The sequence below is a fragment of the Bos indicus x Bos taurus genome, chromosome 6, assembly GCF_003369695.1.
Source record: "Bos indicus x Bos taurus breed Angus x Brahman F1 hybrid chromosome 6, Bos_hybrid_MaternalHap_v2.0, whole genome shotgun sequence".
Lineage (NCBI taxonomy): Eukaryota > Metazoa > Chordata > Mammalia > Artiodactyla > Bovidae > Bos > Bos indicus x Bos taurus.
In genome coordinates this window covers 25,399,993-25,422,274 of record NC_040081.1, presented here as the reverse complement: position 1 = coordinate 25,422,274, position 22,282 = coordinate 25,399,993, and the positions used below count along the sequence as shown (strand labels likewise).

Genomic DNA, 22,282 nt, shown 5'->3' with positions numbered 1-22,282 from the left:
AAAAAGAGTGCTCATCGTGGGCCTTCCTGTGGATAGACTTGGAGGATTTGAACAAGTCTGTTCAAAGCTGTACTGTAATAGGCAGGGACTTGTGTTGATGTTTGTTGTAGGAATTTGGGCAAGAGATGAGGGAACAAATCACAAACTGGGGAAACTTGGTAGTAGGGAAGAGGGCAAGGGAATTGATTGGTTCGTGGTTTCAGAGGTAAAATCAAGAGGTCTTAATAAATCATTTGCTGTGGAAGCTGGTGGAAAGGGAAGATTCCAGCAAGGGGCCTGGCTTTTGAGTTTGAGTGGATGGTAGGGCCACAGACCAAAGTGAGGAACCAGGAGGCAGATCAACTTTGGAGATACTAAGGGTTTAGTTTTGGCCGTGCTAGTTTGCATTGCCCCTGGAATAGTGAGGTGGTTATTTCCAGGAGGTGGAGAGACAACCCATATGGGTGCAGTCAAAATGCCGGGCTAGTCTCGGGGTAAAGTAATCGGGATATAGACGCTCAGAGATATTTCCTTGTGTAAATTTTAAAAAAGAGAAAAATATTATTGGTTAAAAGGGGAGAGACCTCATGTGGGAGGCCTCCTAAGTGTGGTGTGGAGACTTCTGGGGATGGCTAGGTGTTTTCTTTCAGGGCCTGTTGCTGTTCCTACAAGCATTGCCTGCTGCACTGACACCAAAGGAGCGTGCTTGATCTCTTCTGTGAAAGTCCTAAGTCTAGTGGCTGGGGGCCAGTTGAGCCTCTGAAATATACATCCAGTGTAGGGAAGTTACCCAGTTTCTTCATTTTTACTCCGACTATAATTAGAGGAAATCATTTGGATGAACTGAGATATTCAAAGCAACGAAAAGAAAAAGATAGATATTAATATCCTTCACACAAGATGAACTGTAGAATTTGGAGAAATTGGCATTCTTACAAAATGACATGTTATGATGATAATTTGTTTCAAAGGGACAACAGCCCAGATTAGGCTAGAATTCTAGAATTCTAGAATTCTTCTAGAAAGCTTCTAGAAGCAGGTAGAGGTGAAATAGGGCCTCTTGGTAGTGCCAGGGCTGAGCTCCTGATGAGAAAACTGTATTCTCTCTTTCTCTACCCCACTTCCCCCTCTTTCCTGCCCCTGCTGCAAGTTATTTTCTCCTTGATCAAACTCAAGAATTTCTTTCAGATTCAGCCAAGTGTTCCCCAGAACCTTCAGTGGTTTCCTGGATTTTCAGATGCCACGATTAATTCACTAGCATGTGTCCCCTATTTTGCAAAAATAAGCTGAAAGTGCTTTCAGTTCAGTTAAGTCCCTCAGTCGTGCCTGACTCTTTGCAACCCCGTGAATCGCAGCATGCCAGGCCTCCCTGTCCATCACCAACTCACAGAGTTCACCCAAACTCATGTGCATCAAGTCGATGATGCCATCCAGCCATCTCATCCTCTGTCGTCCCCTTCTCCTCCTGCCCCTAATCCCTCCCAGCATCAGAGTCTTTTCCAATGAGTCAACTCTTCACATGAGGTGGCCAAAGTATTGGAGTTTTGGCCTCAGCATCAGTCCTTCCAATGAACACCCAGGACTGATCTCCTTTAAGATTGCTTTAGCTCCCTTCATTCCTGAGAAGGTGTTCTTCAGTCATCTTTTCCAAAGTAAAGAGAAACCAAGAGCCATCATTCCTATTACAGCTTTTGAAAGTTAGAGCTAGGTGGGACCTCAGGAAACAGGTACTGAGTTTCAAACCCAGACCTTCTGAATCAGGTTACCACATCATGCTTTTGACTAAACCTGTGTAATCTACAGTCATAGTACAGTATTTGTACTTCATGGGTTTTTGGTAGGAAAGTTTGTTTTACACAAGGCTATGCTGAATGAAGCATACTATATTTGAGGCATTCCAGGTCATTGTGAAAGATTTGGTTCTTTGACAAAATTTGCATTGAAACATAAAATGCTAAACAAGCTAAAAGAATTTTTCTCCAAATGTGCAATTGCAAATCCAAAAAGCTTTTCTAATTAAAATGTTGACTTGACTTTTAAATTAGTCTTATTCATTTACAGGAGAGAAAAATAAATCCAAATTTGCAATTAAATATTTGACTACTTGAAAGAGTAGTTGCTACTTTAATTCTTTGACTAGCATGATGATGTATGTAGTTGGACACTTGACACAGCCAGAAATATATAATCCTCTCAACTTAATTGTTGAATCAGTCAGTAATGTCTGCGTAGTGTTCATTGGGCATAGAATGTTTTACTAGGCACTGTTTCAAGAAAAAAATTTTAGCACAGTATCTTCTAAAACTTTGCATGTATAGTGGGTTGAATTCTCACAGAAAAGACATACTTCACTTTTCTGTAGCCTATTGGGTGACTGGCAATGTCAGAAGAGTGGTGGAAAGAATTACAGGAATCTAAGGCTGATTGGTGAAGGGAATCCAGTTCTATGAGGGAGTCAGAAACAAGAAGATGAATAAAATAGATATCCATGAAGGAGGTGAATATGGCAAGCTAGTTTATGAGGCCTCAGTCAGCTAATTGTTACAGAGGAATAGAAAAACTTTTTGATACAGAGAGGAGTGAGAAATAAAGAAAATGCTGATGGGAAGAATTTTGTAGGTTGGAGTTAAGGTCATGGGGGAAAGAGTATTATTCCTGGGAAAGCTATATCTATCCATCTACAGCCATTTTCTGGAGAAGGCAATGGCAACCCACTCCAGTACTCTTGCCTGGAAAATCTCATGGATGGAGGAGCCTGATAGGCTGCAGTCCATGGGGTCGCGAAGAGTCAGACACGACTGAAGCGACTTAGCAGCAGCAGCAGCATAGCCATTTTCTTCTTCTAAATAAAAATCATTTGATGTTAATCTTGGTAATAACTAAAGCACGTTCTTTTCTGGACAAGTGCATATAAAAGCTGACTATTGAGATAAATATATAAAAGTCTTCATAAGGAATCAGCATTTAGAATATTATTAATGTTTTGAGGCCATTCTAACCTGTTCTAAGTTCCCAGTAGGAGATGGTCAACTTTTCCAGATTACTGGCCTTTGGATATGTGGTTCCTCCAACTGGGAGAATTCTGCCCCTCTCTTCATGGGGCCTATTCCAGCTCATCAGATGTGAGCTTAAATTGCACCTTCTCAGAATGGCCTTCTAAGACACGTTATAGAAAGTTGGAAGATTCCTTCCTTCCATTTTTTTTCTCTAACACAGTGCTTTAGTCACTGCCCTACTTAACACATCATGTGTTTAAGTGATATATTTGTATGTTTATTTACTTTCTTATTAAGTGGGTGTCTTGCTACACTCTATGCTCTGTGAGGGCAGAGGCTACATCTGTTTTACTCACCACCATGAGCTACGTGTTTACCTAACTCATTGCCTGGTATGTGGTTGAAATGAAAAGAAAAATTGCATAATAAATTCATACCTTTCATTCATGATTTAAGTAGATAAAATTGTAGATTATTTTTTAAACAAGAAGTTGGATGTTTATTTAACATTCTTATAGCTATTTCTTTAATCCTCTGATTTAACAGCCAAGGACTCATTTTGATACTGCTTCATGGCTTTGTTGATTAGAAATGAAAAATACATAAAAACTATGAGTTTCCTGATCTCTCCTTGCTGCTGCTGCTGCTAAGTCGCTTCAGTCGTGTCCGATTCTGTGCGACCCCATAGATGGCAGCCCACCAGGCTCCGCTGTCCCTGGGATTCTCCAGGCAAGAACACTGGAGTGGATTGCCATTTCCTTCTCCAATGCAGGAAAGTGAAAAGTGAAAGTGAAGTCACTCAGTCGTGTCTGACTCTTCACAACCCCATGGACTGAAGCCCACCAGGCTCCTCCGTCCATGGGATTTTCCCGGCAAGAGTGCTGGAGTGGGGTGCCATTGCCTTCTCCGGATTTCTCCTTAGGACCAGCATTTTCTGTGATATGAAAAACTGCTCATAGGCAGGTTTCCCTGCGAAGACTGAAGAAGGTTTTTCTGTTTGGCCATGGCGAGCTCAGAAGTAAGAAACGATTTCACAAAGTTTCATAATAAGCACTAAAAATATAAAATTGTGACATATACAACATTTTAAAAAATAAAATTTATAAGAAACTCTAGGCATAAAGTGGAGTTCATTTAAAAAGCTGGTCTGAGAGAGATAAATGTTTATTCCTTTTTAGATTCATTTCTTCTGATGTAATTATACTTGTATATAACTTTAGATATCCTTGTGTAACAAGTTTTCTCAAAATTTGAGGTAAGGGTCATAAACATTAATATACTTTATGTATTTTTCTGGTTAAAAATGCTTTTGGGGATCAGTTTTCCTTCATTAGGTGTTTGGGTTGTAACTGTAGATGTTGCTAATGGATGAGGGAAGTCTCTGAATGATTCTTAGGTAGAGAGAGAGTGTGTGTGTGTATTGCTTGTATATGTATATATTTTCTAATAAATTGTAACTATAAGTGCTTTGAGAATTGCCGTTGCTAAACAGTTGATGATGAAGGTACTTCACAAAGGAATTTAATATGCCTTTTTAGCTATTTCTGCTGTTTTTGTTTGCTTTGTTTTTCAAACCTAGATTAAGTGTAGATCAATAACGCAAAGGAAAGAAATTTTACCCCTTGGGTTCAAGCCACTTTCCATTGGGAAATACTCATCATGTAAAAGTAAATACTCTTAAGTACCTAGACTTTTTGCAATCTTCCAAGGCAGGAATGTACAAGCTGTATTGCAACCTTATATTGAAACCTCCAATTTCTATTGTACCCACATTACTTACTTTTCTTACAAAGTATTTCACATGTTTCATGTAGATGTCTTAATGCTTTACCCTTAGAGAATAAAAGTTTTATAATAAATAGAACTACCCTCTTAAAAAATCACCACAAAACATTTTATAAAATCTTTACATTTTATTAAGAATTTTAAGTATATTGTGTATATAGATACAGGGCTTCCCCAGTGCCTCAGAGGTAAAGAATCCACCTGCAATACAGGAGATGTGAGTTCAATCCCTGGGTCAAGAAGATCCCCTGGAGAAGGAAACGGCAACTCATTCTTGCCTGGAGACATGGACAGAGAAGCCTGGTGGGCCATGGGGTCACAAAGAGTTGGACATGACTTAGCAACTAGACAGCAAAAATGTAAATAGATATAGCAAGCTATGCCAGTACAGATGTATACAATTAAAAACATTATTTTGTTAAATGGAGTCATTACTAAGCAAATCAGGACATAGGGACTGCCTTATTGAAATTACTATTAGGATATATATGTAATATATATATTACACTGTGATTGTAGCTGAACTTGTATGTTTAATAGTATTATCAGTTCAGTCGCTTAGTTGTCCGATTCTTTGTAACCCCATGGACTGCAGCATGCCAGGCCTCCCTGTTTATCACCAACTCCCAGAGTTTACTCAAACTCATGTCCATTGAGTCAGTGATGCCAGCCAACCAACTCATCCTCTGTTGTCCCCTTCTCCTCCTGCCTCCAATCTTTCCCAGCATCAGGGTCTTTTCCAAGGAGTCAGTTCTTCGCATCAGGTCACCAAAGTACTGGAGCTTCAGCATCAGTCCTTCCAATGAATATTAAGGACTGATTTCCTATAGGATGGACTGGTTTGATCTCCTTGCAGTCCAAGGGACTCTCAAGAGTCTTCTACAACACCACAGTTCAAAAGTATCAATTCTTTGACACTCAGCTTTCTTTATAGTCCAACTCTCACATCCACACGTGACTACTGGAAAAACCATAACTTTGAGTATATGGACCTTTGTTGGCAAAGTAATATCTCTGCTTTTTAAAATGCTGTCTCAGTTGGTCATAACTTTCCTTCCAATGAGTAAGCGTCTTTTAATTTCATGGCTGCAGTCACCATCTGCAATGATTTTGGAGCCCCCCAAAATAAAGTCTGTCATTGTTTCCACTGTTGCCCCATCTATTTGCTATGAAGTGATGGGACCAGATGCCATGATCTGAGTTTTCTGAATGTTGAGTTTTAAGCCAACTTTTTCACTCTCCTCTTTCACTTTCATCAAAAAGCTCTTTAGTTCTTCACTTTCTGCCATAAAGGTGGTGTCATCTGCATATCTGAGGTTATTGATATTTCTCCCGGCAATCCTGATTCCAGCTTGTGCTTCATCCAGCCCAGCATTTCTCATGATGTACTCTGCATATAGGTTAAATAAGCAGAGTGACAATATACAGCCTTGACATACTCCTTTCCCAATTTGGAAATAGTATTATAAAAAGACATATTTTCCTGAAATATTCATGTATGCTGACAAGTCTCTTATACTATGCTTTTCAGTTTCATCTAGTTATAAAATGATTCTTAATCATTTAAAATGCACTCCTCCCTTGTATCCTCCCTTTCACTATTTCTTTCCTAATCAAGTAACTTACATTATGCAATGAGCTGTTTTCAAAACCTAATTCAACTTATCTTGGAACAAGTGCTTTTTAAAAATATTTACATTTGAATCCAAAAAAAAAATGGTTACGTGTTAAAGGCTATCCATAAAATTAATATTAGTGTAGGAAATGCATGTGTCATATCTTTATGTCTAAATCTACTGTGTAAAATTCTTTTAAAAAGTCTTTATTCCAACATAAAAATCCAAGTATATATATATGTATATGTACTTGATATATATTATATATGTACTTATATGTATGTTATATATTACATATATACAATCTTAAAATATGTAATTTTGGCTTTAGAACATGTAAGTTAAAAATGTTAATATTGCTGACCTAAGAACCCAGATAATTCCCAGGTGCTCATAAGACACTGAATGTTTATTTCATGAAGACTATATATCTTCATATATATATATCTGTCTTCAATCTTGTGCTTCTGCTTGTATTTATGAAACAGATCCATGGTCACAGCAGAGAAAGTATAAAAAGGGAAGGTCCAGGTCACCATTACACAACACAGACCTTCTGTCACCTAGAACCTCAAAATGTCAGGACTGAATTTAACTAAGGTAATAACTGTGCAAAATGAGAGCAAGCATGCCCCTGTTCACTGCAGCACTGTTTACAATAGCCAAGATGTGGAAACAACCTGTGTCCATGAATGGATGAATGAATGAAGTGTGTGTGTGTGTATAATGGAATATTTAGTCATAAAAGAATGAAATTTTGCCATTTGCAACAAAACGGATGGCCTCAAGGGCATTATGCTAAGTGAAACGAGTCAGTCCAAGACAAATGCTATATGATCTCACTTGTATGTGGAATCTAAAATAACAACAACTTCATAGATACAGAGAACAGATTAGTGGTTGCCATAAGCAGGATTATGGGGTGGTAGAAATAGGTGAAGGGAATCAAAAGTTAAAAAAACAAGTAAGCAAACAAAACCTAATCTTCAAGGATCAGAAGAAAACACACTTTTAAAAGCACTTTAAAAACTATAAAGTAAGGAAATTTTGTGGCAATACTTGAAGAAGTGAGGGGGTTTGTGATGAAATAAAAATACCTAAGATGAAATCAATCTACTATTAAAAAATCAGAGGTTTTAAAAATTGGTTTTATAGGACAATGACACAATAAGTCTAAGAAGAAGACTTATTCTTTTTGTAAGTCTATATCAATCTTGCTACATAAAATAATATAAAATATGAAGGAAACATACATTTATAAATATTAAATTTAAAAAGTAGCCTATGGGGAGAAGACAAAATAACCATAAAAAAGAAGGTACCTTTGTCCTGAGTTAAGCAGTTCAAATCTTTCATTGATTTTTCTAAAAGGTAAATCATGTGTTATCAATTTGTCCAGGTCAAATTTCTTTTCCAGGAAATCAGTCACTAGGTTTGGAACATAATTTCTGCTTTTCCAACCTGTAAACAAGCTCATGTGTTCTCTTTGCTGCTGCTGCTGAGTCGCTTCAGACTTTACTAAATGATTTTTATATTTTTTTATCTTCTATTTGTTCCTTCTCTCTCTTGCCCTGTTACCTCTACCCTGGGTGATGCTATTCTCAGCAGCACACAATGGAACTGCATTTCTCCCTTCTTAAGAAACAAATGCAGAAACCCCATGGAAAACCTTTCTTGCCCCCACATCTTCTAGCTACCCCATATCTCTTCTCCTTTTGCAGAAAAACTACTTTACAGGAAGAATTGTCTCCAGTTCAATGTTCTCGGTTCCACTTCCTTTTCTCTTATTTTCTCTTGAGCCCACTCAGTACCTGGCTGCTATAGTTCTTGTCAGGGTCGCCAGAGACACAGACTATGGTCAGTGTGAGCCCAAGCCTTTTCTCTTTCCACAGTACCTGGGACACAAAAAAAGAGAGGCTGGTTGGTACAGATGAGATTCTTCAGAGAGGGCTCTTTAGAGAAAATAAGACTACTTGAGAAATAAACAATAAGAGATATAAGTTGAGCTTCCTCACTTTGACTATTTGTGTGACGTGGGGATATTATGGATTATTGATGAGTTAGAAGTAGAATTCACATATTAACTGAATGTCTTTTGAGTATATGCTAAGTACCAGGTGGCTTCCCTGATGGCTCAGATGGTAAAGAATCCACCTGCAATATAGGAGACGTGGGTTCAATCCCTTGGTTGGGAAGATAACCTGGAGAAGAAAATGGCAACCCACTCCAGTATTCTTCCCTGGAGAATCCCATGGACAGAGAAGCCTGGTGGGCTACAGTCCATGGGTTTGCAAAGAGTTGGACATGACTGAGTGACCAACACTTTCACTTTAAGTACCAGGTACCATTTCAGAGATGGGAACATGATGGGGGTCAAAATGCCCTGTCCCTAATCTCAGGAAGAACAGGAAGCCTAAGAATCCTCTCCCTTTAGTCCAGGGAGACTGACAGTAAACAAATATTGCAGAGCACATCATCAATGACAAGACCGAAGGAGAAAAACAGAGTAGGAGCAGTAGGTTGTGCAGAGGCCGAGGCTAGGCAGGTGGGGAGGGAATGTGATTTTTCAAAGCTTAGGGAAGGCCAGTCTGATAGGGTAACATCTGAACAAAAACATAAAGGACAGGAACTATCCAGAAATCTTGGGGTAAAGTAGTTCAGGGAGAAGGCAGAGTCATTATAAAGGTGTTGAGGTGAAGTGTTGGCCAATGAGAACAGTGAGGAGGCCAGTGTGGCAAGAAAAGAGCAAGAGCAGTAGTAGCAGCTGGGGTCAGAGGGCCGGATCATAGGGGGCCTTTCGGCCATTGCATGTTTGAGAGTTTATTCTGAGTGAGAAAGAAAGACATTAGAGAAGACATTAGAAGAAGACATGGGAGAAGGGTGACCTGATCGGATTTCCCTTTTAATAGTCTCACTCTCTGGCTGCTCTGTAGGGAATACTCTAGGAGACAAAGGGCAAAAGCAGGCAGACCATTTAAGTCATTGATGTCACGCAGGAAGAGGTGATGGTGACTTGGACGAGTGATGGTGCTGGTGAGAAATGATCAAATCCTGGGTATACTTTGAAGGCATAGACAACAGGCTTTGCTGAAATAGTCATGGTATGAGAGAAAGAGCATAACCCAGGGTTTGAGGCCTGATTAACAGGAATGATGGAGTCATCATTTATTGAGATGGGACGGCTGGGAGGCAGGAGTGGTTTGGGGCAGGTAAAGTTCACATGTCTATCAACTGTCCAAGTGGACGTGCCAGGTAGGCAACCTTTGTATCTTCAGGTCTAGGCTGAAGACATAAACTTAAGTGTTATGGGTAGAGTGTATTTAAAGTCTTGAGACCACAGAAAATCACCTTGGAAGGAAGTGTAAATAATGAGAAGAGGACTGAGCGCTGAACCTTAGGACACACCAAAGTTAGAATCTTAGGGATGTACGGGAACCCAGCAAAGATTCCTGGAAGAAGTGACCAATGAGGAAGGAAGAGGAGGAGGAATAAAGGAGAAAGAAGAGGAGGAGGAAGAACAATAGCAGCAACAACAAAGTAATATCTAGAAGTGAGGTGAAAAGAGTGTTTGAGAAAAAGGGAGCCATCAGCTATATCAAATCCTACTGATAGTTCATTTAAGACCAGGACTGAGTTGACCATTGTCTGTGTCAGTCTTTCTGGTGTTAATTTCAATCATCCCCATAAAATAGGACAATCCCTTTTATTTTGGGTTTAGATCCAGAACTTTCTGTTGATGCTATTTAGTGAATCAAATAAATTCTATTTTTCATACACATTCTCATGTATGTTGAAAATAATAGATTAAATCAGAAATTTCTGTTCCATAAAACCATCCCAATAGGGAGTGCTGGAGCCTCTCATTCGGGCCTTAGGAGAACTTGAGTTGCGGATGCTAATACTAAAAATATGCCCACCAATACTAGCACTAAATCAAGGTAGGGGGATTATCTTTTGTATCATATGGCCACAGTCTCTTTTTAGATCACTTCATAACCATTCTTGGAAGAAAGACTTTTCAGGGAAGATATGATGAGAAAACAGACTTCTCATTGTCAACAGAGTTAAAGCCACACTCTCAGGCCAGAGGCTCTGTCGTTCTTACCTTCAAAAATGCACCCTTTCCACATGTGTCCAGTGAAGAGCAGCACTGGGTGGACGTGAGCATCTTGGCTGATGGAGGAGCCCCTGCCACCACACTGACCACTTAGTTCATGCTGCAGATGCAAAGGCATCAATCCAAGTGTAGAATGAAGGAGAATGTGTCTCATCTCATGTTATAGACTCAGAAATACCCTATGTACATTCTGGTTCTAATAGTTGATTTATTTTCCAAGTCATGAAGTAAAATTAGGCCCACATGCCTTTTGCTTTATGCTTATTTTAAAAAATTCTCAACACAATTTTAGTCACAACTTAAACTTGTTCATACATTTGACTTTTAAGGCAGAAAGTAGAATGTGGTCAGTGTTCATGGCATTTTCAGTTTACCATGGACCAAAATGCAGGGGGAAATTTCCTATATTTTCAGAACAATATCACCACTGAGAAGGTTTAGAAAGCCATTTGAACTAAACTAAATCAAATTACCTATACTGAATCAATTGACCCAGTTTTCTTTTATTAAACTTTAATATGAAAATGAAATCAAATGTTAAAATGTAGGACAAAGAAATCCCTTTCTCGGTTGCATCTCTGAGACTAATCCCACATTTGCTGGTCATCCACCCATTAACTATTCGTTAATGGTTTTTCTGAATACTTGATAGGTTGTAGCAATAGATATTATTTATTAGAGATACATGTTCATTAAAGTATCATCTGGAAATCAACAGACCCTAACAATATCCAATATTGCATATTGACTGTATAAACATGGTATTTGTTGCTATGTAATAATTCTAAGTGACACCAGGGAAGGGGAATAACAACAGTGGTAAAGACTACTTATTCCTAAGGTACCAAAAGTATTAGAGCAATTTTAGTCTACTGCTCAATTGGAGCAGAATTGACTGTGTCCCATATTGTCCCATATTGCAGTTCTCCCTTCTTACTGTGGAAGGGATGCATTTTTGAAGGTAGGAACAACAGAGCCTCTGGCCTGAGAGTGCGGCTTTAACTCTGTTGACAATGAGAAGTCTGTTTTCTCATCATATCTTCCCTGAAAAGTCTTTCTTCCAAGAATGGATATGAAGTGATCTAAAACGAGACTGTGGTCATAATGATACAAAAGATAATCCCCCTACCCTGATTTAGTGCTAGTATTGGTGGGCATATTTTTATGCCCACCAATCTAAGCAGATCTAAGAAGATCTGCTTAGATCTTCTGACCTCAGATCTAAGCAGAAGTCTGGTGCTGCTGACTGCCACAAGGGAGGCGTATTTTAGAGAATTGAAGGCTTCTATTTTGAGAGAATTCAGATAAGAGACGGAGCAGGCAATGGCAACCCACTCCAGTACTCTTGCCTGGATAATCCCATGGATGAAGGAGCCTGGTGGGCTGCAGTCCATGGGGTCAAGAAGAGTCGGACATGACTGAGCAACTTCACTTTCACTTTCCACTTTCATGCATTGGAGAAGGAAATGGCAACCCACTCCAGTGTTCTTGCCTGGAGAATCCCAGGGACCAGGGAGCCTGGTAGGCTGCCATCTATGGGGTCGCACAGAGTTGGACACCACTGAAGTGACTTAGCAGCAGCAGCAGCAGATAAGAGAAGGCAAAGGTCAGGTATACAGTGAGAAATTGGCTACACCATGGTTTTGAGGGAAGATGGCCAAATTTGGAATAGCCCCTCTACCCATGCCCTTTGCTCCTGCTCTTTCCCCAGAGAGTCACTTTAGGCTATTTGGCTTACAAAAGTTCAAGAGATATAATCATTGTTCAAAAAAAAAAAAAAAATGCCATATATACAAAGCAGAGTAATACTTGAACAATTTTCCCTGATGGTTGACTCCCTCGCAGTGTGGTCACAGGAGAGTGGTATGATGTGATACTTAACTTTACAGGTAGACCTGCATGTAGGCTTTTGTGTGGCTTCAGGCACAACTGCTTCATGATTACCAGGTATTTTGCCTAATAGGTAGTTACTATTAGTAAAGCTATGGAAAATGAGTTTACCTTTGTGCAATCAAGGTAGCTTGTGTATTGTGTGGCTCCCGTATCATGGCTCTTACCATAGTTTCAAGATGCCCAATAACTTCAAAACTGCAGCCTGTAGTGTCACCTGTCATTTCTGACAGCACCTCACTGATGGGCTTGGTGAAGTCCTTGGGGCTGATGCACTCAGTGGCTCCTACAGCCATGGCCTTTTCAAATTTGTCTTTGTTGAGGTCAGCCCCAACGATCCTGGATGCACCAGCTGAATTACAGCCCATGATGACCGAAAGGCCAACTCCTCCCAGGCCAAAGACCACACACGTTGAGCTAGGGGTGACCTGTGGGGAGACAAGTCGTGTAAATGCTAGACCTAGGGTAAAAAGGTAGAACCTGCAAAGTATCTCCAATCTTAGAATATGAAATTCAGAAGATCACTTTGATGAGTTACTAGGACCGAATGACTCATTCTCGTGACAGTGCCACAAAGAGAACCAGAAACAGCACAAACCCATGCCAAATTTGTTTTAGATTTGGTTTAACCAGCATGTTCTTAGTGATCATAACTGAGTCTTTTGTAAATAAATTATTTTTCATCAAAGTTGAACCTCCATGTTGCAATAGATTATCGATCCATGCATAGCTTCAGAAAGAAAATATAGTTAAATCAGTTGGGGGATTTGTACCCTGTACTATGTATTATTAGGGTTTCCCTTGTGGCTCATATGGTAAAGAATCTGCCCGTCATGCAGGAGACCCAGGTTCAATCCCTGGGTTGGGAAGATCTCTTGGAGAAGGGAATGGCTACTGATTTCAGTATTGTTGCCTGGAGAATTCCAGTGGACTATGCAACCAGCACATAGTCCCTGGGTTGCAAAGAGTCAGATGTGACTGAGCAACTAACACTTTTACTTCATGCTATATTAAAGAAGATTCTAGCCAAAAGTCATCTTCCTGCTATGCTATGCTAAGTCACTTCAGTCGTGTCCGACTCTGTGTGACCCCATAGACAGTAGCCTACCAGGCTCCCCCATCCCTGGGATTCTCCAGGCAAGAACACTGGAGTGGGTTGCCATTTCCTTCTCCAATGCAGAAAAGTGAAAAGTGAAAGTGAAGCCGCTCAGTTGTGTCCGACTCTTAGCAACCCCATGGACTATAGCCTACCAGGCTCTTCCATCCATGGGATTTTCTAGGCAAGAGTACTGGAGTGGGGTGCCATTGCCTTCTCCGCATCTTCCTGCTAGAACACTCTTAATCCTATTACACAGCAGCGAGCAAGGAAACCTGAAAACAGAAAGACCTGTATCTATATATGCATGTGTTTTGAAATGTCTAAACTTATAAGCAGAGATTTATGTGGGTAAGACGATGGCACCCAACTCCAGTACTCTTGCCTGGATAATCCCATGGATGGAGGAGCCTGGTGGGCTGCAGTCCATGGGGTCAAGAAGAGTCAGACACGACTGAGCAACTTCACTTTCACTTTTCACTTTCATGCATTGGAGAAGGAAATGGCAATCCACTCCAGTGTTCTTGCCTGGAGAATCCCAGGGACAGGGGAGCCTGGTGGGCTGCTGTCTCTGTGGTCGCACAGAGTCGGTCACAACTGAAGCGACTTAGCAGCAGCAGCATGTGGGTACAGAGGTGCCATACGCACTCTCCATGAGCTGTAATTTCATCTGTGGCCTCCCAAGCTCTCGGTTCAGTTCCTGAACTTGGAGCTTTGAAATCCATGTGGCCATTCTCTCAAATATCATTCATCATTCACTCATCCACACAACACATTTTATTGATGACTTCTTTGTGGTCAGAAACTAAACTGGGCATGTTCTGCCTTTTCTCGTAATTTCTCTAGTAGTTTTACTAGCACAGTAAAAAAGTAGAATACTAATTTAAACTATATCCAACATCCCTTCTCTCATCTCTTTCTTGGAATAAATCTGTTTCAACAGCCATATGTATATTTTCCACAAACTCCTCACCTTTTTAGTCTTCCACATATTTGGACATCCCTTTCCTTTATTCATTCATACATCTCTTTTTTCCCCCAATTATTATTTATTGAGTCATTACTATGTCCAGGCTCCTTGCTAAGCAGTGCAGTGAACAGAGACTTGGCCCACACCTTTCTGGAGCTTGTGGGCTAACGAAAAGAAGAGGTATGAGAACTTGAGATTTGGGACCATACTATTAATGAAGCAGTCATGTTACCTTGAATAACAGAAAGAGATTCCTGCTTAGATGGAGTAGATAGAAAGAAATAAAGAACTTCTTTGAGCAAGCAGATGATTTTTTTTTTTGAGAAACCATTTATTTCTCCTTAATTTTTAGATTATATTTTACTAGGATGCAAATCTAAATTGGTAGTCTTTCTGTTTCTTCCCTGGTGGCTCAGTGATAAAGAATTTGCCTGCAATGCAGGAGACCTGGGTTCAATTTCTGGCTCAGGAAGAACCCCCTGGAGACAGGAATGGCTACCCAGGAATGGCCACCCAGGAATGGCCATCCAGTATTCTTGCCAGGAGAATCCCATGGACAGAGGAGCCTGGCAGTCTACAGTCCATGGGATCACAAAGAGTCAGGCAAGACTGAGCAGCTAACACTTTCACTTTCCTGTTTCTTCCAGTATTGTATCTTTTCCCAGCAGGTGATCTTTAAATTGAGAATAATGTTAATGAAGCAGCCACATAAGGGCTCAGTAGATGAGCATTCCAGACAATTAGAATACTTCGTGTAAATATTTTCATGCAAGACAGGGACAGCTCAGCAGGCTTACAGATCTCATGAGAGGCAAGTGTGAGTGGATCATAGTGGGTTAGATGAGATTGTTCCAAGAATGGGAGCTATTGAAGGATTTTTAACAAAAGGGTGGGAAGATTTGGGAGAATGGCATTGAAACATGTATAATATCATGTATGAAACGAGTTGCCAGTCCAGGTTCGATGCACGATACTGGATGCTTGGGGCTGGTGCACTGGGATGACCCAGAGGGATGGTATGGGGAGGGAGGAGGGAGGAGGGTTCAGGATGGGGAACACATGTATACCTGTGGCGGATCCATTTCGATATTTGGCAAAACTAATACAATATTGTAAAGTTTAAAAATAAAATAAAATTTAAAAAAATGTAATGCAGACCAATTTATGTTTTATAAAATTACTCTGATTTGTAAATGGAGACTTACTGGAGATTGTCCAGAGGAGTAATGAAAACAATAAAAGGAAGGCCATTGCATCCAGTGAAGATATGATGAAGAAAGTGCAAAGATTTAAAATATACCTTGTAGGTAAAGTTAGCAGGACTTGCTGCTGGATTGTATATAAGGTGATGGAGAGGGAAGATCGAGGATGAAGAAAATTAGAGTGGGCATAAATATGTCTGGGTGATAGGGAGGAAGAAAATTAAGAATTCCATTTGATACATACTCAGTTTGAGATACCTGTGAGATCCTCAAAGGGAGATGTCAGGTATGGCATTGGATGAAAGAATTTGGGGTTCAGAGAGAGTACTGGAGATAGAAATTTCAACTCAACTAATATATGGACCATTTTTTAGACTTTGGAGTTGGATGAGACCACCACATATGCGATTGTTTGTGGGAATGGTTTAGTTTATGAATTTTGTGTTATTTTACCCACTTCTTCTATTTATTAAGAGTGACATAGAGAGTCAGTTTAGTTGCTCAGTTGTGTCTGACTCTTCGTGACCCCAGGCACTGCAGCATGCCGGGCTTCCCTGCCCATCACCAACTCCTGGAGCCTGCTCAAACTCCTGTCCATTGAGTTGGTCATGCCTTCCAACCATCTCATCCTCTGTCATCTTCTTCTCCTCCTGTCTTCAACCTTTCCCAGCTTCAGGGTCTTTTCCAGTGAGTTAGTTCTTTGCATCAAGTGGCCAAAGTACTGGAGCTTCAGCTTCAGCGTCAGTCCTTCTAATGAATATTCAGGACTGATTTCCTTTAAAATTGACTGGTTTGATCTCCTTGCAGTCCAAGGGACTCTCAAGAGTCTTCTCCAACACCACAGTTCAAAAGCATCAATTCTTCAGGACTCAGCCTTCTTTATGGTCCACATCCATACATGACTACTGGAAAAACCATAGCTTTGACTCTATAGATGGACCTTTGTAGGTAAAGTGATGTCTCTGCTTTTTAATATGCTGTCTAGGTTGGTCATCGGAGAAGGCAATGGCACCCCACTCCAGTACTCTTGCCTGGAAGATCCCATGGACGGAGGAGCCTGGTAGGCTGCAGTCCATGGGGTCGCTAAGAGTCGGACACGACTGAGCGCCTTCCCTTTCACTTTTCACTTTCATGCATTGGAGAAGGCAATGGCACCCCACTCCAGTACTCTTGCCTGGAGAATCCCAGGGACGTGGGAGCCTGGTGGGCTGCCGTCTCTGGGGTCGCACAGAGTCGGACACGACTAAAGCGACTTAGCAGCAGCAGCAGGTTGGTCATAGCTTTTCTTCCAAGAAGCAAGTGTCTTTTAGTTTCATGGCTGTAGTCAGCAACTGCAGTGATTTTGGAGCCCAAGAAAATAAAAGTCTGTCACTGTTTCCATTGCTTCCCTGTCTATTTGCCATGAAGTGATGGGCCCAGATGCCATGATCTTAGTTTTTTGAATGCTGAGTTTTAAGCCAGCTTTTTCACTCTCCTCTTTCACTTTCATCAAGAGGCTCCTCAGTTTCTCTGACATAAGTTGAGTCCAAATAATCACTCTTAAGCTTTCACATTTTCATACTATATATGCTAGCCATTAGAGGTTGCATTTTGTCCCTCCGCCTAACTACTTATTCATATGTTGAAGTCTTAACTCCCAGTACCTCAGAATGTGATCTCATTTGGAGATAGGGTTTTTGCAGAAGTAATAAACTTTAAAATAAAGTAATTAGGTGGGTTCTAATCCAGTATGATTGATTTCCTTATAAAAAGGGAAAATTTGGATAAAAAGACTGGCATAAAAGGAAGGTGATATGAGGAGACATTGGGAGAAGATGGCCAAGGAGAGAGACCTGGAACAGATATTTCATTCACAGCCCTTAGAAGAAACCAGTCCTGCCAGTACTTTGATTTGGGGTTCCTAGTTTCCAGAATGTGAGACAATAAGTTTCTGTTGTTTAAGCCACCCAGTCTTCGGTGGTTTGCTACAACAGCCCTAGCAAGTTAACACACTAGCATTAATAGTTATTTTGTGAAAAAAGATTAATTTTAGATGTGAATCTAAATTTTAGAAAAAAATCTGAAGGAAATACAGAAGAAACAAAATTAAATCTAGAGATTTTATTTTCTCTTATTCAGAAATAAAATTTTGAATCTGAATTTTTCATTTTCTTCCAGTTGATTTGGCATTGTGTAGAAACAGCCTGCATAGGAGATGCTTTCAACAGTTTTGTTTTTTTTTTAAAAATTTCAGTTTTCCTAAATAAAAAAAATCATTTAAAAAATAAAATAGGAACTAGCCCACCCTGCTTCTTACCTTGCCAATCTTAATAGTGGCCCTGTATCCAGTGGAAAATCCACATCCAGTTAAACAGACTTTCTCAGGAGGAGCTGCATCATCACTCTTAGCGATGGAAGGTTCATCCACCGCCGTGAACTCAATGAATGTACTGGTGCTCAAGAAGTGATAGACTGGCTCGCCCTTGCATGTAAATCTGGTGCTGCCATCAGCCAGGACTCCATGACCAGTGATGCTGTTTGATATGTCAAATACTCACATTAATTCAATTCAAAAATTAGCACAGGAACAATTAAATGGCATTAGAGAAAAGTGACTGAAACCTACTCTGTCCTTATACCAGGGTTGCCATCTGGGTTGCGACAAGCATTGCATTCTCTACACTGAGGCAGAAAGTGGGGGATGACTTTGTCATCTAGAGAGAAAACATGATATAATGTGTTGGTCATTAATGTTAAAGGATAAAATAGACGAATGTGAATTGAGCCCATGCCACATGCAAGAAGCCTAAGAGTAGAGGCATGCCTTGGAGATATCACAGGTTCAGTTCTAGACCATTGTTGTAAAGTGAGTCACACAATTTTTTGGTTTCCCAGTGCATAAAAAAAATCATGCTTATACTATCCTGTAGTCTGTTAAGTATGCCATAGCATTGTGTAAAATAGCAGTGTATATATCTTAATTTAAAATTTTGCTATTGGAAAAATGGCACTGATAGACTTGATTGAGGCAGGGTTGCCTCAAACTTTCAATTTGTTAAAAAAAATGCACTTTCTTAGAAGCATAATAAAGCCAAGTGCAATAAAAAAAGGTATGCCTGTATTCTAAAGTTTATAAGCACACCAAATTTGTTTGCTAAAGTTTGAGACTTTGCCAAATTAAATTTCACTCTATACAACCCATTTTCCTTGTGTTCTTTTATCCTCCTCAATTCATTAAGGCTCCTCTAATAATTCCTAGTTTGCACTATTTCCTTTGATAGGATAGACAACCCTACTTATCTCAGACTTGTGGCTCGACATTTGCACACCTGGTTTCACTGTAGTGACTCCTTCTCCAATGCTGTCTACAACCCCAGTGGCTTCATGTCCCCCAATCACTGAAAACTTAGACACTGTTGCTCCCTTTTATCACATGGTCATCTGTTTGACAGATTCCCATTGCCAACATCTGGGTTCAAAGATAAGAACATTCACCAACCAGCAAAGGGGTTGTTTTACAGTTGGGAAGACATTTATCTCTTTCTTGAAAAGACTATAATTGTTTATGCTGGATGACTGCCCAATATAATAGTGTTGATTCTCAAATTCTGAGCTCAGGATCAACCATCAAACCAAAATCTCTCTCTTTAAGGAATTTATAGTACTGCTGCCTCTGGCTGTATTTTTGAATCTCAGTCTTTTTGAAGTAAACTGATGCTCCTGTGAGGGAACTAGAATGCAGTTTGTTACCAGGCACAAAAGTAGATTTTTACAGTTAGTTCCTCCTCTTGATGAAAGACAGAGGGAATGGGAATGGTTTGCAGAAGAGAAGTGAGCAAAATTGTATGTTACCACAGTGCTCAGATAACAAGAGATGGTCAAAGAAAGATGGCAGCAATGACTATTCAATAACCTGGTGATCAAAACAATGGTTAGGCTCTGTCCAAAGGAGTGGGGGGAATGTTCCAGGAAGCTGTCATTTCTCCAGGCACAAATGAGTTCCTTATTCTTTGTGAAAAGTAATCTCAATGTTATTTGATACCCAGAAGATTTTAAAAATAGTCATTAGTGATAATGATTAACCGTTTTTATCAGTGTCAATAAAAATTCAACAAATAAAAGTTATATAGAGCAGATTAGTAGACTTGTTTTTAAAAATCAATAACTAAGTCATTAATTTTATACCCACTATGGCCTTATCAATTAAAAAAAAAACAGAATGAGAATTAATAACTGAAAATTGGGAAACATTTCCTTATTTAAGGATCCCACCTCACAATAATGATATACTCAAAGTAGGGGTGATAGAATTTCAGGCTTATATGCACTCTCAGGTGATTACCTTAATACGGACTTCTTTTGCCTTTGGCGGAACAACTTGTATCTCAGTGGAAAAGGGTTTCTTCTGTTCCCATAGCAGAGCCACTTTACATTTAATAACCTAAGAAATTGGTGAGAGTTATAAACAGGCTCCAACTTTGTCTTTGCAGTTACAGACCCTCTGAACGATACGAATCTGAACAGATCACTTTGTAATCTTTAGAGATCATCTTATGTACACCTGTGATATACGAGGAGAGCAGCCCAGAGACACTAACAACTGGATCGTGATCACAGAGCACATGGTAAGCAGGGCTGGATCAGATTCTGAGGTACACCCTTTCCGGCCCTTAGCTTTTTCTCTGCCTGTGCTCACGTAATACTTTACTAAACTAGGTTCTTTTACTACCATTTCAAAGTAACAAAATGTCACCTGTGTATCACTCATTACAAGGGCAGATTTATAAAAGAGAAAATGTTGTTGCTATATCTTCAAGAATCTAAGCCAGTATTTAATAGCTGTGTAATCATGTAGCAATGGTGAGGTTATTAGAAAATTAGCTTGTTTAGAGATGAAGGAAACCATGAACATCATGATGGGTATAGACTGCGAATTCCTGGATGACTGTGTCTTTGCACCTCCTAATCCCTCTTTGTACCCAGCCCAGTTCTTGCATCTTATGGGTCTAGATAGGTGAGGTAAAGCTTCTTATCTCTGCTGCTGCTGCTGCTACTAAGTTGCTTCAGTCGTGTCTGACTCTGTGCGACCCCATGGACATCAGCCCACCAGGCTTCTCCCCTCACAGAAGTGGAAATTAAAGGATGGAGCGTCTCAGTGAAGAGCCTTCAGCTGTTCAACTGGTTTTGGTAGTTATTTAATTAAAGAATTTTGCTGACATAACTGAAATCAGAGAAGGGGAGAGAGAGAGATTGTTTTCTTGACTTGGCATCCTCAAGTCTGCTTAGGAATCCTATAAAATATTTTAATTCATTTGTTCAGACACCAAATGAGTTATCAGTTGTCTTTCATCTTACTTGTCAACTAATACACCATTTCTAAGACCTGCTTTAGATGGAGAGTTACATGGCTCTTTTACAAGAGATTTTGAGAAATGATATGCTGGAAACAGTTGGGACACTGAAAGCCATCAGTGATTTTAACATTCACCCTCTGCCTCTCTGAGGCAAATGTCATGGGTCACAGTGTTGCTGACTCTATTGTTTTATTCCTGTCCTCTTTGTTGTCATTGTTCAGTCACTCAGTCTTGTCTGACTCTTTGTGAGCCCATGGACTGCAGCACTGTCCTTCACCATCTCCTGGAGCCTGCTCAAACTCATGTCCACTGAGTCAGTGATGCCAGCCAACCACCTCATCCTCTGTCATCCCCTTCTCCATCTGCCTTCTATCTTTTCCACCTCTGCCAGCAAGTAATGTCTCTGCTTTTTAATACACTGTCTAGGTGTGTTGTAGCTTTTCTTCTAAGGAGCAAGTGTCTTTTAATTTCATGGCTGCAGTCACCGTCTGCAGCGATGACCCCATGAACAGTATGAAAAGGGTCACAGTGCAATGTGGTCCAATCTTGATGCTAGAAATTTCACATCACAATCCCACACTAATTCCTGCTGGATTAATAGTTGAGATTTAAAGTCAAACTATAAAGTACGTGGAGCATTGAGGAGTTTTTGTGCTTGAGAATGACAGAAAAAAGTCATGCTGGAAACATCTACGAATGAACATTTTGTGTCTCAAGAAGTAGTAAATAGCAGTATGTGCCATTGAAAGTCAATTTATGGAAACATTTTGCTTACCAGAACAATTGCCCAGCTATCCTGAAATTCAGTTATTAATAATGTCAATAGAAGCCACATTTTTCCATTTTTCTTATTGAAAAAGCTCCCATATGCTGTTTTATCCTATTTCTACTGGCATTCTCTGAAATCCTAACCCTTTGCTCTCCCTCATCCCCCAGGGTATGCTCGCTTAACAGGCATTTAATTCCCCAAGAAATATCCCCAAGTATTTAATTATGTTAAGATATTCAAGTTCTAACAACCAGACCCACATTATTAGATCATGAGGATACAGAAATGTTCTGCTTAATTTCCCAGCAGTGCCCATTTTGTCTTTCTTTTTGCGCTGTATTTCAGTAAACAGACTTTTTCTGCCTGTTGTTTAGCTCAGTCTGCTGTAAATAACAGCGTCTTGTGCCCTCAGATAAATGGTCTGGCTCAAAAGTTCTGCCTTGAGTGATATGACTCATGTCTTCCAGACTTCCAATGAGCCATAAGCCTCACCCTTGGCAGTCAAGTTTTGAAAAGAAATATGGTAACC

The 22,282-nt window shown here is 40.0% G+C and overlaps 1 protein-coding gene across 1 annotated transcript; it reads right to left on the bottom strand.

Annotated features, from left to right (window-relative positions):
• Window positions 1-1,008: 1,008 nt before the first annotated feature.
• Window positions 1,009-22,069, bottom strand: LOC113894797 (alcohol dehydrogenase class 4 mu/sigma chain-like). The gene is given in 11 exon segments (XM_027545436.1): window positions 1,009-1,204; window positions 7,699-7,837; window positions 10,482-10,535; window positions 10,538-10,603; window positions 12,538-12,811; window positions 17,948-18,164; window positions 18,257-18,344; window positions 18,960-19,047; window positions 19,049-19,099; window positions 19,973-20,073; window positions 22,054-22,069. Coding segments are annotated over 11 exon segments (1,290 nt in total).
• Window positions 22,070-22,282: the final 213 nt, after the last annotated feature.